Source organism: Schistocerca cancellata, chromosome 1 (genome assembly GCF_023864275.1).
Source record: "Schistocerca cancellata isolate TAMUIC-IGC-003103 chromosome 1, iqSchCanc2.1, whole genome shotgun sequence".
NCBI classification, from domain to species: Eukaryota; Metazoa; Arthropoda; class Insecta; order Orthoptera; family Acrididae; genus Schistocerca; species Schistocerca cancellata.
Genome location: NC_064626.1, coordinates 173,691,447 through 173,704,653, shown reverse-complemented (window position 1 = coordinate 173,704,653; position 13,207 = coordinate 173,691,447). Strand labels below are relative to the sequence as shown.

The 13,207-nt window shown below is 39.1% G+C and overlaps 1 protein-coding gene across 1 annotated transcript in view; it reads right to left on the bottom strand.

Moving 5' to 3' along the window:
- The window catches only part of LOC126168161 (pyruvate dehydrogenase E1 component subunit alpha, mitochondrial-like), a 97,308-nt gene that overhangs the window by 65,869 nt on the left and 18,232 nt on the right, over positions 1 to 13,207 (bottom strand). The window contains exons 2-4 of the mRNA XM_049920534.1: positions 8,019 to 8,084; positions 7,751 to 7,924; positions 7,437 to 7,655 (exon numbers count right to left, since the gene is read on the bottom strand). Of these exons, the coding sequence (XP_049776491.1) occupies positions 7,437 to 7,655; positions 7,751 to 7,924; positions 8,019 to 8,084 (459 nt within the window). The remainder of the gene's footprint in view (positions 1 to 7,436; positions 7,656 to 7,750; positions 7,925 to 8,018; positions 8,085 to 13,207) is intronic.

The window sequence follows — 13,207 nt, the reverse complement described above, 5'->3', positions numbered from 1 at the left end:
ATTGTATATGCTGGGAGATACTCATGTCTCACACAAGCAAAATTTATAACAGCCACATCTTAAAAGAAAGCATTGACTGTCTAGAAAAGATTGCAAAAGCTGTAAATCCAAAATTTATTATAAGAGCCAATAATACATACAAAATATACTCATCTTTTATGAATGAGTATCGTCTCAGCTGTGTGACTATTTGTGATTTCCTGCCAGAAAGGCCACTGTTCATAATAACTGACACAGTCATTGAGTAAAAGAGAAATAATATCTGGTGTTCCCCAAAGAAGTGTTATAGGCCCCTCTGCTATTCCTGATATACATAAACGATTTAGGAGACAATCTGAGCAGTCCTCTTAGATTGTTTGCAGATGATGCTGTCATTTACCATCACGTAAAGTAGTCAGATGATCAAAAAGAATTGCAAAATGATTTAGATAAGATATCTATACAGTGCAAAAAATGACAATTGACTCTAAATCATGAAAAGCATGAAGTCACTCACATGACACTAAAAAGAATCTGCTGCATTTCAATTACAATATAAATCACGCAAATCTAAAGGCTGTGAATTCAACTAAATACTTGGGGATTACAGTTATGAATAACTTAAACTGGGACGATCAAATAGATAATGTAGCACGTCTACCAAAGTGGCTGCTTACACTAGACCTGTCTGCGCTTTTCTGGAGTACTGCTGTACAGTGTGGGATCTGCATCAGATAGGATAGACGAAGGACATCGAAAAAACTCAATGAAGTGTAACTCGTTTTGTATTACCATGAAATAGGGGAGAGTGTGCCACAGATATAATATCTGAATTGGTATTATTAAACCAAAGGCATTTTTCACTGTAGGAGAACCTTCTCACGAAATTTCATTCACCAACTTTCTCCTCTGAATATGAAAATCTTTTGATGATACCATCCTACATAGAGAGAAATGATCATCATAATAAAACCAGAGAAATTAGAGCTTGCACAGAAAGACTGAAGTGTTTGTTTTTCCCATGTGCTGTCTGGGAGTCGAACGGCGGAGAAACAGTTTAAAGGTGGTTCAATGAACCCTCTGCCATACACCTAATTGTGAATTGCGCAGTAACCATGTACGTAGATGTAGAATATATTTATTACGAACTTTCATTATGGTGGAACAAGCTATTTTAAACTATGAAGGAACAAGCTATATTAATGTGTTTTACGGAATTCTCCCACATGGGATTTCTGCAAGGCCATAGGTGTGAGGCTTCGAACATTGAACTATTAGCAAAGACTGAGAAGCAGAGCATTCCTTGAAATGTTTGATGTGATAAACTATGGGTAAGAAATCATTAAATTAAACTTGATGGTTGTTTTGAACACCACAATGCTTTCTTCACTTATTGTGCTTCTACTGGAGGTGGTATTCCCTTGCCTTCTTCCAACCAGTGAGGTGACTTATCCAGCAGTTTTCTATGCCTGACAGTTTGTTGGTTTATTGATAACAAATGATTAAAACAGAGTAGAAGAGATGACAAATCCAGCTGGAAGATGAGGTCAAGTTGAGGGCCCTCCAAACCCAGCTCCTGGTGGGAGATGCCCCAACCACAGACACCCTGCCCCCACCTTGAAAACAGAATGAAAACAACATTTATGGAGAAACTGGAAAACTAGTTCAATTATCCACGAGTCGGCCATCAATATTAGAGGCAAAGAATACAGAAGAACACGCTTAGCATGGAGCGCCAGGAGGAGGGAGGCATTCCACTAGGATGCAAGCTACTGTCTGCAAGGCTCCGTAACAATACAGAGAGGTGTCTCATCACATATAGAAAAATCCAGTGTTAATGGCATGATGAGTTCCTTCCAAAAGCAGGATCATCAAAGTGAATGTTGGATGAATAACCACTTCTCTACCCAAATGTTGGTCAGTTTATTCCCTGGGATACAACTTGGGACCAGAGAAATGCGAAAGTAGGCAGTACAAATAACGTGAGAGAGAAATTATGAACAGCCAATATCATGGAAAGACAAGAGTAACATCAGTCAATAGCCATTTGACTGCTCACTGACTCACTATAAATTAAAATGCAGCCCAGGAAGGTTCGTATTGTTAAGCATAGGGCTCTTATGGCCAACAGCTCCACTGTGAAAACACTATTCAGACCCTTAAAACATATCATGGTCCGGGTACTAACTGAGTGTGTGTGTGTGTGTGTGTGTGTGTGTGTGTGTGTGTGTGTGTACACCTTACAACTCCAGTTGCCTCTTTGAAGAATTCAGCATGTTAAATGCTCAGTCAGGTGGTGGTAAGGAAGTGTCAGGATCACCACAAATGGTCACTATCACAAAGATCACCATGTAGTGACTACTTTAGCAAAGCCATGAGATTTAGTAAAGAGATCATATGGTTGATGGCGAAAAAGATGCCAAGGGCAGCACTGAAGTGGATACGAGAATTGTCCTAGACGACAAAGAGATGAAGACAGGAAAGAAGCTGGTCAATCAGAAGACTCCTACCAAACAACATGGTGCTTTCCCCGGAGGGGGATCCCCAAGGATGAAAGGGATGAAGGTGGTCATCTCAATGTAAGTAAGTGCCCTGCCTGGAGGTAAATAAATGTTACAAATGGTGATCACTGGGATCTTTTGCACTTGCACTTCTATGGCTCCCAATGTGTTATGCAGGGGAATCCATTCCCTGATGATGTCTGTGTGAACCGTGGTGGTGGTGGTGGTGGTGGTGGCAGCAGCAACATGTACAGGATGCTCAACAGCAAGATGATCAGCCCCCTTACTAAAATAATTACAGACAAATGTCTCTATACACAGACTATAACTAGACAAAAGCAAAATTGTATTATCGGGAACTGTGCCTGTTTAATCAGTGGAAATGTAGAAGATGAAGCTATCACCCTAAAGACAAATTAAAATCGTTTACCTGAGAAGCTATGTAAAAGGTTGCACATAACACAATTTATTAAAACACAAACTAAATTTGATTCATCATCTATTTGAAGATGGCAGGTCAACTTGAAAATGGGTTGCAACCCTTATATCTTGGTATAAAATACATCGAGCTAAAATTCATACAGATATCTGTACAGCATAAGTGTTAATACTGATGGATCCTCCCATCAGAGGAGGAATCCATGTTTCACAGTACAGTGCCCTATACAGAGGCGCATTAAAGAATACTTTCCTCCTGCTGCAGTGGCTGGAAGGAGGAAAGCAATGACTGTGTTATTTATTTCAATGATCACAGTATGTTGCTCCTCAATCCTAACCATTATTCCTTGCACATGCACATTATTCTGTGCCTCAACAGCAAGGTAACTGTATCTTCATGTTGAGGTGACTGTATGTGTAGGGTCAGCACATTTGGAAATTGTACTTTCCAATCAGGCATCCATAGCGGCTTCATTACCCTGACTTCCCATGTGCCACGGTATGCACTGGAATGACACCTCCTTGCCTTGCGTCTCTAACAGGAAAAAGAGAGCCGTGAATTATCTACATATACCTCTCCGTTTGACACACATTATGCGTAGGCTCAGGGCACTTGCAAGTTCGTGCAGATAAGGAATTAGGTAGTATGATTACTTTGCATCTGCTTCAGCATCCTCAAGATTGCATATAATTCAGCACCATACAATGTGAATGTATCAGATAATCAAATCTTGAGAGCATATTCTGGAAATAAAGCACAGCCAATAGAATCTTCCTGCTCAGACCCATCAGTGTAAACTACCACACAGTTGCAATGCTTGGCTAAAATTCTGGAATACATTGATTTAAAAACAGCCTAGGGTATAATTATTTTTGTAATTTAATAAATCTAAAATAACTCTTGTCTCCTTACGCACCAGGGCAGTCAGCGACATGAACCACTACGAAGCACAGGACTCTGATTCACAGTAAGAGCCACTACGTCATGCTGTCAATATTCGCTGCTCCACTGAATGGGGACCAACAGTATGGAATGCTACTGACTGGGGCCTAGAGTAGGCTGCACACATGTTACACCATGAAGTTCTGCCACTGAATAAAGAGTAGTGGCTCACCAGAGGCTGTGAGTTTGACTGATTCTGTATACTCCTGTTGCCAACCAAATCCCCTCATGTACAGCAATGATTGTTTATGATAAGATGATCTAACTGAGTTGTAAACCCTGCATCTGTAGTCAAGGCAGGACTGCATGCCTTTAGCCCTTTGGCATTTATATTCTTCAGATGGGGTAACTGTGTCCGATACTCATCAAATGAGACGCCTGGAAGCCTGTATGAACTTTTAAAATTGAGAACAATGTCCCTCATTTTAAGAAGAAGAAAATTAACCCATTAAGTACCAGTGTCCTATTTTGAGGACAGAGCACATATTTATTTATAAATAAACAATAAATTATTAATTTGAAACTATTACTGTTATACGTCATTTGTTGATGCTTTTTATAACAAATGTATGCTTACAGGAAATTAAAAGCAATAATCCTGCCATTAACTGATTACTGAATACTAAGGCACACTTTTCGTTATTACAGGTATTTACTTTATCGACAATTTAGTAATATTTGAAATATGTGGCAAAGATCTTTTTGTGATTAATTATAGTCAACAATGTGTCTTTTAAACTACTTGCATTGTTAGCTCAATTGGAGTTAAAATTCACTGTTTTCCATTGTTATAAAATTTGGTGTACTCAAAATAGGACACTGGGACTTGGTGTTATCATTTCAGTTATTTGTATTGCTGCACGTTCGAATATGAAACTCTGCTACTGCTGATGTATTTTCTATTTAGAACATGGTAATTTTACCAGATTTTGTTGCTGAAGTAAGTAATGACCCCTGTTATATATATTACAGGGTATGAAGTTACTTTGAAATTTACAGCGTATTATGTAAGTATATTTATGAATATGTTACCCATTAGTAAATAATACAGTTCCAGACGGACAGAGGTATTTACACATTCCATTTTCTGTAGTTTGTGCTAATGTATTATTCTTTCATTTCACTTTATTTTATTTCATTTCATTTTATATAGATTATAATGGCCTTCAGACGAGATAGATATCTCACTAACGAAGAAATAATAAACAGTGACACATTCTATAATGCGGTGTCAGATGATCAGGACCATATTGATATCACCGTATGTCCTCCTGAGGGAGACTGTATGACCGACGAAGAAGAAGGTCCAGACGATGTTACTGGAACCGTGGAAGTCTCAGATGTGCCAGGGGCTATTGAATTACATTATGTTCCATCAGAGAATAACGAAGAAAATGTATGTAAAACTTCACTGCCAAGTACATCCCAAGTTTCCAGAAGTAAATCGAAGGAGAGACATCTTACTGATGAGAAAAGCACTTGGAAAAAAGACACCTCCAGTTTATACAAGGCTGTCTCAAACTAGTGATCATGACATCAGCATGAAGAGAGAGGAATTGAAGGAACAACTTTCTTCCTTGACTCCGAAAGAGATGTTTGAAGAGCTTATGAACGAAAACATATACGAGTTCATAGTGATAGAAACTATGAGATATGCAGTAAATATGAAGAATATGCAGGATTTTATCCTCACAGTTGAAGATGTGAAGGTCTTTGTTATATTTCTTCTTTTTGCTGGTTACCATAAGCTCCCTGCTGAAAAGCTATACTGGTCTGAAGATGAAGATGTTGGCATACCAATTATAAAGACAGCTATGTCAAGGAATAAATATCAGAAGTTGAAAACATTGCTTCATTTTCAAGATAATGACTTAGGCAATGAAAACAAACATGATCGCAGATTCAAAATTAGACCTCTCTTGAAAATGATAAATGCATCTTTTCAAAAATTTGGAATATTTGAGGAAATTTGTCAATTGACGAAATGATTGGACGAAGTGGGCTGAAACAGTTTATCTGAGGCAAGCTTATTAGATTTGGCTATAAGTTGTGGTCTCTTTGTGGAGCAAGTGGCTATTGTTTCAAATTTGATTTATACTGTGGAAAGGATCCAGAAGATAGTGCAAGGGATGACCTACTATTGGGATCAAGAGTAGTCCTAAACATGCTGGACTGCATTGAAAAACCCGAGAATCATTGTGTGTACTTTGACAATTTCTTCACTAGTAGAGATGATCTGATTCATCTGAGAAACAGCAGCAGATAACTCCTCACAAGGATCTTGACCACCAAAAGTACCACTAAAAGTTGTGGAAGAGAAGAAGATATAATCTGAAGAGAAGGCTTCTATGTTGACCCCACAGGAACTAGATCCCCCCCCCCCATGCCGTTGGATTCCGAATCCATGTCCATTGATGTCGTTCCATACCCACTGGTGACAGATCACAATGCGTGAAGAGGACCCCTCACCTCTCCAAGTGTTCGCATAGTCAGTCTGTCGGCAGCATTAACTCCCAGAGAAAAATTAATCCATGTCGCATGTTGATGTTTTTATGGAGTGTGATGGGAAATGGTACATCACTGTGTTGTGAATAAGAGTGTGTTGTCAAGAAATGTGTAAGATCTGTCATCTTGATTAAAATGGAACCACTCCATAATTTGCTGAAAGAAGACAGCTTTCCAAATATGTTTTCAATATTTTCCACAAATAACAATGGATTGGTAGAGAGAAATGGCCCTCCATTTGTTTGGGCGCAAATCAGGAACTGAGAGGGCAGTAACTGTCTGAAACTTGCTTGGTTTTGTCTGCCTTCTATGATGTAGCCAACATGGGAAAGTTTATAGGATGATAACTATCGGCAGTGAACTGCTGCATGACGGGACGTTGAGTGCCTTGTTGCCACCAACAGATAGCTTTGGTTGTTTCACGATGCCAAATTACGTCATGAAACACAACATACGGTCACAGGCACATGCATGTGCATACTCTAACTCATCCAAGGATAACAAAGCTAGTAAGTTTTCCTTCATTTGTGTGTGCCCATCAAAAACTAAAAGCTTTCTTTAATCCTAAAATATTTGCAGTCTACAAGAACTTTGCTACAACAGATAATACAAGATGGTTTACTTCTAAGGAGAAGCAGTTGGCTTGAGACAATGGACCATTAGAATGGCAGTTACTCACAATCTATCAGTGATGCACGAATCCCTACATGATGAATGAGCTATTCTAAACAGGGGAAAGTATACACATTCAAATTCCAAATTGTTTCTTTAAAAATTTTAAGAGACTGGGGAAAAAGATATGAATAAGGCATCAATCTGATGTGTAAATTAGTCTCTGTTTTCTAATGTTAAAAATAAATTGTTTTTCTTCAGAATGAACGTAAATCATAGCAAAACCACTTACTAATTGATAAATGCACATGAATTTGATGAACAAATTGTGTTTTGTTACTTTGTTCAAAGCATCAGCGTGTTAGAAAGTTGCAAATTTGGAGGCGGACTAATGAAACTAAATTGTTAGAGTCATGGTAAACATAAATATAATAGAAAATTCAAAGAAGTTTACTAACTTGAGCTCCAACAATACCATTTCCACCATAGAAGTTATCGGCATACATGTGCATAGATCCTCCTTTTCCTCTTGCACAGCCTGATTTCCTCCCCGTAAGCTCTGACAGAACGACTGATGGTGGAATTCCCATCAGGTAAGTCCAACCATGAGCTCTATAGGCAGTGATTACACTGTCCTGTGGCCTGAGAGCAGCTTTGATTCCCACTGCAACAGCCTCCTACAAAGGTGTAAGAATTCATGGTAAGGCACCACAAGTCAAATATTGGTCTCCTAGTACACAAATACAAGATAAATTTTCTTTGTTAACCATACCTGACCAGAATACAAGTGACAAAATCCGCGTACAATTTTTTCCTTGTATAAATTGCCTGCAGCCGATTCCATTCGACGGATAAGATGCATATGCTTATACAACATAAGTGCTTCATCACGTGTCACACTAACTTGTGTAGTTGGGCCAGAATCGAGTTTGTGTAGACGAAATGGCTAAAATATATTTGTGGCATTAAAGACAGCTTTAGAAGGCTTGAAACAGGTATTCTGCATAATTTATATAATTCTTATTAATGCAGTACTGTACCTTTGTTTCAAAGTCTGCTTTAGTTGCAAAATTGCTCTTGCTTCCAAAAAATGATGAAAGAGCTTTCTGGAAAAAGAGAGGGAGGACATTTATTATGGTCTAATGTAAAAAATTGGCTGCCAGCACAATAAAAAACCATCACTCTGCACACAGAATACCCACTTGTGCACAAAGAGGCAACTCTCCAGTAAAGAAGAATTACACAACTCATTACTTTATTAGAGAGGAAAGTTGCTACTGACCATATAGCGGAGATGCCGAGTTGCGATAGGCACAACAAAAATATCCACACAATTATAGCTTTCGGCCATTAAGGCCTTTGTCAGCAGTAGACACACGTACACACACACGCACACACACACTCTCTCACGCAAACGCAACTTGCACACACGTCTGCAATCTCAGACAACTGAAACCACCACTTTTTTGCTGTGCCTACCGCAACTCAGCATCTCCGTTATATGGTGATTAGCAACTTTCCTTCTCTAATATTGTTACATTCCACCATGGATTTTCCATTGTTTGATAACTCATTACTTGGCAGTTTCAACTAATGGGAAACAAACACACATTTACTTTGCACAGTATCACAAACAAATTTCATGAAATGCAATTTTTTGTGAATAAATTCTAATGAAATACATTTCTTTAAGAATGCACATCCACTCAAATATGGTGATATTTTTATTTTATTGCAAGGTTAAGAGAAAAATCAAGCAATAAAATGCAACATTAAAGGTTGCTGCATATATTTTTAACGTGGAATTTGTCTGTCTGTCAACACAGCAGCATTTTTGGACCCCTATTCACTATTTCACGTCTGTGATCTGCTATTTCAAGTACAAAGCTCACAGTTACACAGAGGAATGTAACAATGTTACACTCATATTTTATGAACAATGTTAAAAAATCTAGCATGTAGGTACCAAATGCATTAAGTGAAAACCAGAAAAATATGTTGATGATTATGAGGGAACTTTTCCTTACTTGTCATGAATTAACTTATCAATAAAAGTGAATATTATTATAAATGGTTGTCATGGTCTCTTTATATCAACATTTGTATAAGATAAAATAGAGGACATTAAAAAAACTAATGATAGTTCTGTTGGTTGGTGCTCTACAGTGCAAAACTGCTAAGGTCATAAGTGCCCACGTCATAATGTAAGAAAAAACAAGTACTATGTAATAACCTGAGGTGAAAAAGCAAAAATTCAAACAAGCAAATTTAAAAGTGAAGCAGGTAAGGACAAGGAGGTCCATAGCGAAAATTTCTCAAATCATCATTGAGATGGTGGATGTCCCAATGGGGGGTATCAAATTTGCTTCGCCATGCTGCTGCAGTGAATAAAAACTAAGACACAATCAACAAAATGCGTGTCTTCAGCTAAAACATCTAACAAAGTTGAGGGCAAACACAGATTTGAATGTAAACAGTTAAGAAATGGACACATGATCAGGAAGTGGTGCACTGTCAAGGGTTGCGAGCAGTAAGAGATGCGGGAAGACCAACAGAAGAGGGAATGGACCGAGATACAGGGATGGGGAAGAAATTCCTGGCACTGCCAGAAATTAACACAGACAGTACTATCAGCAGAAACCCGGAAGCCATTTTCAATGCTCCATGAATAGAGATGATCAAGACATTCCCGAAGACTCTGCTCAAGTAGAGGAGTCCATTAAGAGCTGCAGTAGACAGAAATGTCATCAATGAAAAGAGAGGCTGAGATACCTGGTGGGAGACAATAGCATTAATGGTTATGGCAAATAATACGACGCTGAGCACGGAACTTTGAGGCATCCCGTTGTCTTGAATAAAAGTGTCCAACAGAACCAAGTCCACACATACCTTAAAAATACAATCTTTTAAAAATTCCCAGACAAAAAGGGGCAGGTGACCCAGAAGCCATACTCTTGCATAATATGGAGCATACCCATCCTCCAGCAAGTGTAATATGACTTCTACAAATCAAAAAATATGACCACAGTTCGGCAATTCTGCAAAAAACTGTTCATAATATGAGTTGACACAGGGATAAGATGATCAACTGCAGAGTAATGCCTACAGAATCCACACTGGGCGTTAGTGAGGAGATTCTGAGACTTGAGCAACCACACTAGCTGACCATTAATCATATGTTCCATCACCTTGAAGACATAACTGGCGAGGGAAATTGGGCGCCAGATGGAAGGAATGTGTTTGACGTTACCAGTCTTGGGTATGTGAATGACAATAGCCTCACACCAGTGACTGGGAAATGTGCCATACATCCAAATGCAGTTATATGCATGGAGGAGAAAACTTAAACCCTCCGGAGATAGGTGTTGCAACATCAGAATGTTAATGCCATCTGGTCCTGGAGCGGATGACTGGGACGAAGAGAATGAATGTTTAAGCTCCCTCAGTAAAAGCAGTATTGTAACATTCATGATTATGGGATGAAACAGATACTGCCCTTGCCTCTGCTACCTGATTCGCAGGGAGGAAGGCAGGATGGTAGTGGGTGAAACTCAAAATGTCTGCAAAATATCGGCCCAAGGTGTTGGAGATATCAACATGATATACAATGACATTGTTCGCCATGGTCAGATCAGGAAGTGGGGAATGAACTGTGGTTCCTGAAAGCCATCAGAGATAATCCCAAACAGCAGAAGAGGGAGTAAAGCTGTTAAAAGAGCTTTGAAAAGAAAGCGAACTAGCTTTTTTGTTATCCCTCAAAATTTGGTAATGTTGCACATGTAGCTGTTTATATGGATAGCTGATACAGTTCACCATTGTGGGATGGTGTTTAAAAATGCAGATAGCTTGTCTCCACGTGCAGATTGCATTGCGGCATGCTTCAGTCCACCAGTGGACAGAGGTATGTTGGTGCGAGAAAGATATGAGAGGTATGCAACATTCTGTTGCTGTAAGGATAGTGCTTGTAAGGTATTCTATCTGGTCACCAATGCAGAAGAAATGGCGTGTATTGAAAGTGGCCAGTAAGGAGCACAGCTGCCAGTCAGCTTGAATAGCTGCCAGTTGGTTTGCCTCACAGATAGGATAGGCATTAACTAATGAATGACACATGGGAAATGGTCACTTGAGTGTGTGTTGGAGAGAACAGAGTACTCGAGAAGATGAGCAAGCTGAGCAGTACATATCAAAAGGTCCAAGTTGGAAAAGAAGTCCATGGAATTGAAAATAAATGTGGGTGTACCCAGGTTCAAACAGATTAGATTGAGCTAGTTGAAGATATCTACTAGGAGAGAGCCTCTCTGACAGAGGCATGGAGAGCCCCAAAGGCAAAGGCAGGCATCAAAATCGCCAAGCAGCAAAAAGGGAGGAGGAAGTTGAGCAATAACTTGCAAAATGTCTGCCCTGGTGACAGCAGAAGATGAGGGTGAGTAGATGTTGCAAAGAGACAAGGTGAAACCAGGAAGGGACGACAGACAGTAACAACTTGAAGCTGGGTATGCAAAGAAATGCTGTGACTATAGATGTCATCTCTAATGAGCAACATGACTCCCCAATGATCCGGAGTCTCCACCTCTGGGGGAAGTTCAAAACAGACTGAATTTAAGTGTTGAGGGTAAAAGTGATCTTGAGGGTGTAATTCTGTTTCCTGGAGGCAGGAAACAACAGGACAGTATGATCGCAAGAGGAGCTGTAATTAAAACCTATTGGCTCCTATGTCGTAAATTCATTGCAGAATAACCATGTCCGATGACAGGAGATGGGTCAAATAAGGGGGCAGTCACAGAGGTGGCTGCAAAGTTCCAGAACATTCACAACGACCAGCTTCAGAGATAGGAGGATCCTTGTCCATTAGTTCGACAGAGGTGTTGGTATTTGCCTTCGGCAGGCCGGCGGAATGCTTGTTGATGGCATCCCAGTGAAACAGAGATTGTCTGGGTGAGGGTATAGCATGGTGACATTGCTGAGGAAGAATGTCAAGGTGGAGAAGGGGAAGATCACCTTTGTTTGACTGCTTAGAACCTTAGGGTTTGTCAGCTCCCTAACAGCAGAAAATCTCAATAATAGACGTGGCTGCTGAACTGTATCTCCCAACAACAGTTAAAAGTTCCAAATAATGGACAGCATGAAAGAACAGATGGTTGTGTAAAGTAAATGGCAACAATCATTATCATACTTTTGAATGTTTGTAAGTTAAAGTACACACTGTTTCTATTGTCAAGGAAGAGAGCTTATGCACTGTAGTGTTAAGATGTCACAAAAACGTTGATTGAAAAGCTCATCATCATCAAGTCTATAGAAAGGAAAGTTTAATGTTAGAGATATGGCTACAACTCGTGCTGCTGTAGAAACAGAGATCAGTGAAATTTAAGAAACAAAAAGGGCATTCCGAAATTGTGGGCTGAAAATGATATCAGTAGACAAGTTTTTCCCAACACACCAGGTTTAGAAGTTGACAATTTGATTTTTGAATGGTTCTGCCAGGCTCCAGTTAGTGGCCTCTGATTTGTGAGACAGCACCTGCAATTGGCAAGGATTTAGGACTTCGTGATTTTAAACATCTGTATGCTGGTTTGACAAATTTAGGAGTAGATACAACATCTCTTTTCTACCCATGTATGATGAATCCAGTTCAGTGGATGAAAACATTGTGTCAGATTGGAGAAAGTGGATAACAGGAATTTATGGGAGTTACAAAGAAAAACATTTTCAACTTTGACAAGGCTAGTCTTTCCTTCAGAATTCTTTCCATTAAATCATTTAGCTTGAAAGGAGACAACATTTCGAAAGAACAAGTCACTGTTCCACTGTGTGCTAATATGATGGGCAAATTTTAAAAGCCTTTAATTATTGGTAAGGTTGCAAAGCTTAGATGTTTAAAGGGTATTGTCTTGAGTAAACTGAAAATGAAGTGGTATGTTAATAAATGATTTTGGATGATGAGAGCAATAATCAGTGAATGGTTGATGGCATTTGACAGAAGAATGGAAAGACATAAGAAAAAGTAATTTTGTTTATGGATAATGCCGCTTACCACTGCAGTACTGCACTAAAAAAATGCAAGAATTTCTTTCTGCTGCAAAATTCAACTGCACATTGTTAATTACTGAATGAGGAAATTATTCAAAATTTTGAAGTGTTTTACAGGTGTAAAGTGTTGAGACATTTTGTCTCTCAAACAGACAATTTTGAATCAAGGCATGAACTCTGGAAATCTGTCATGGTACTGCAT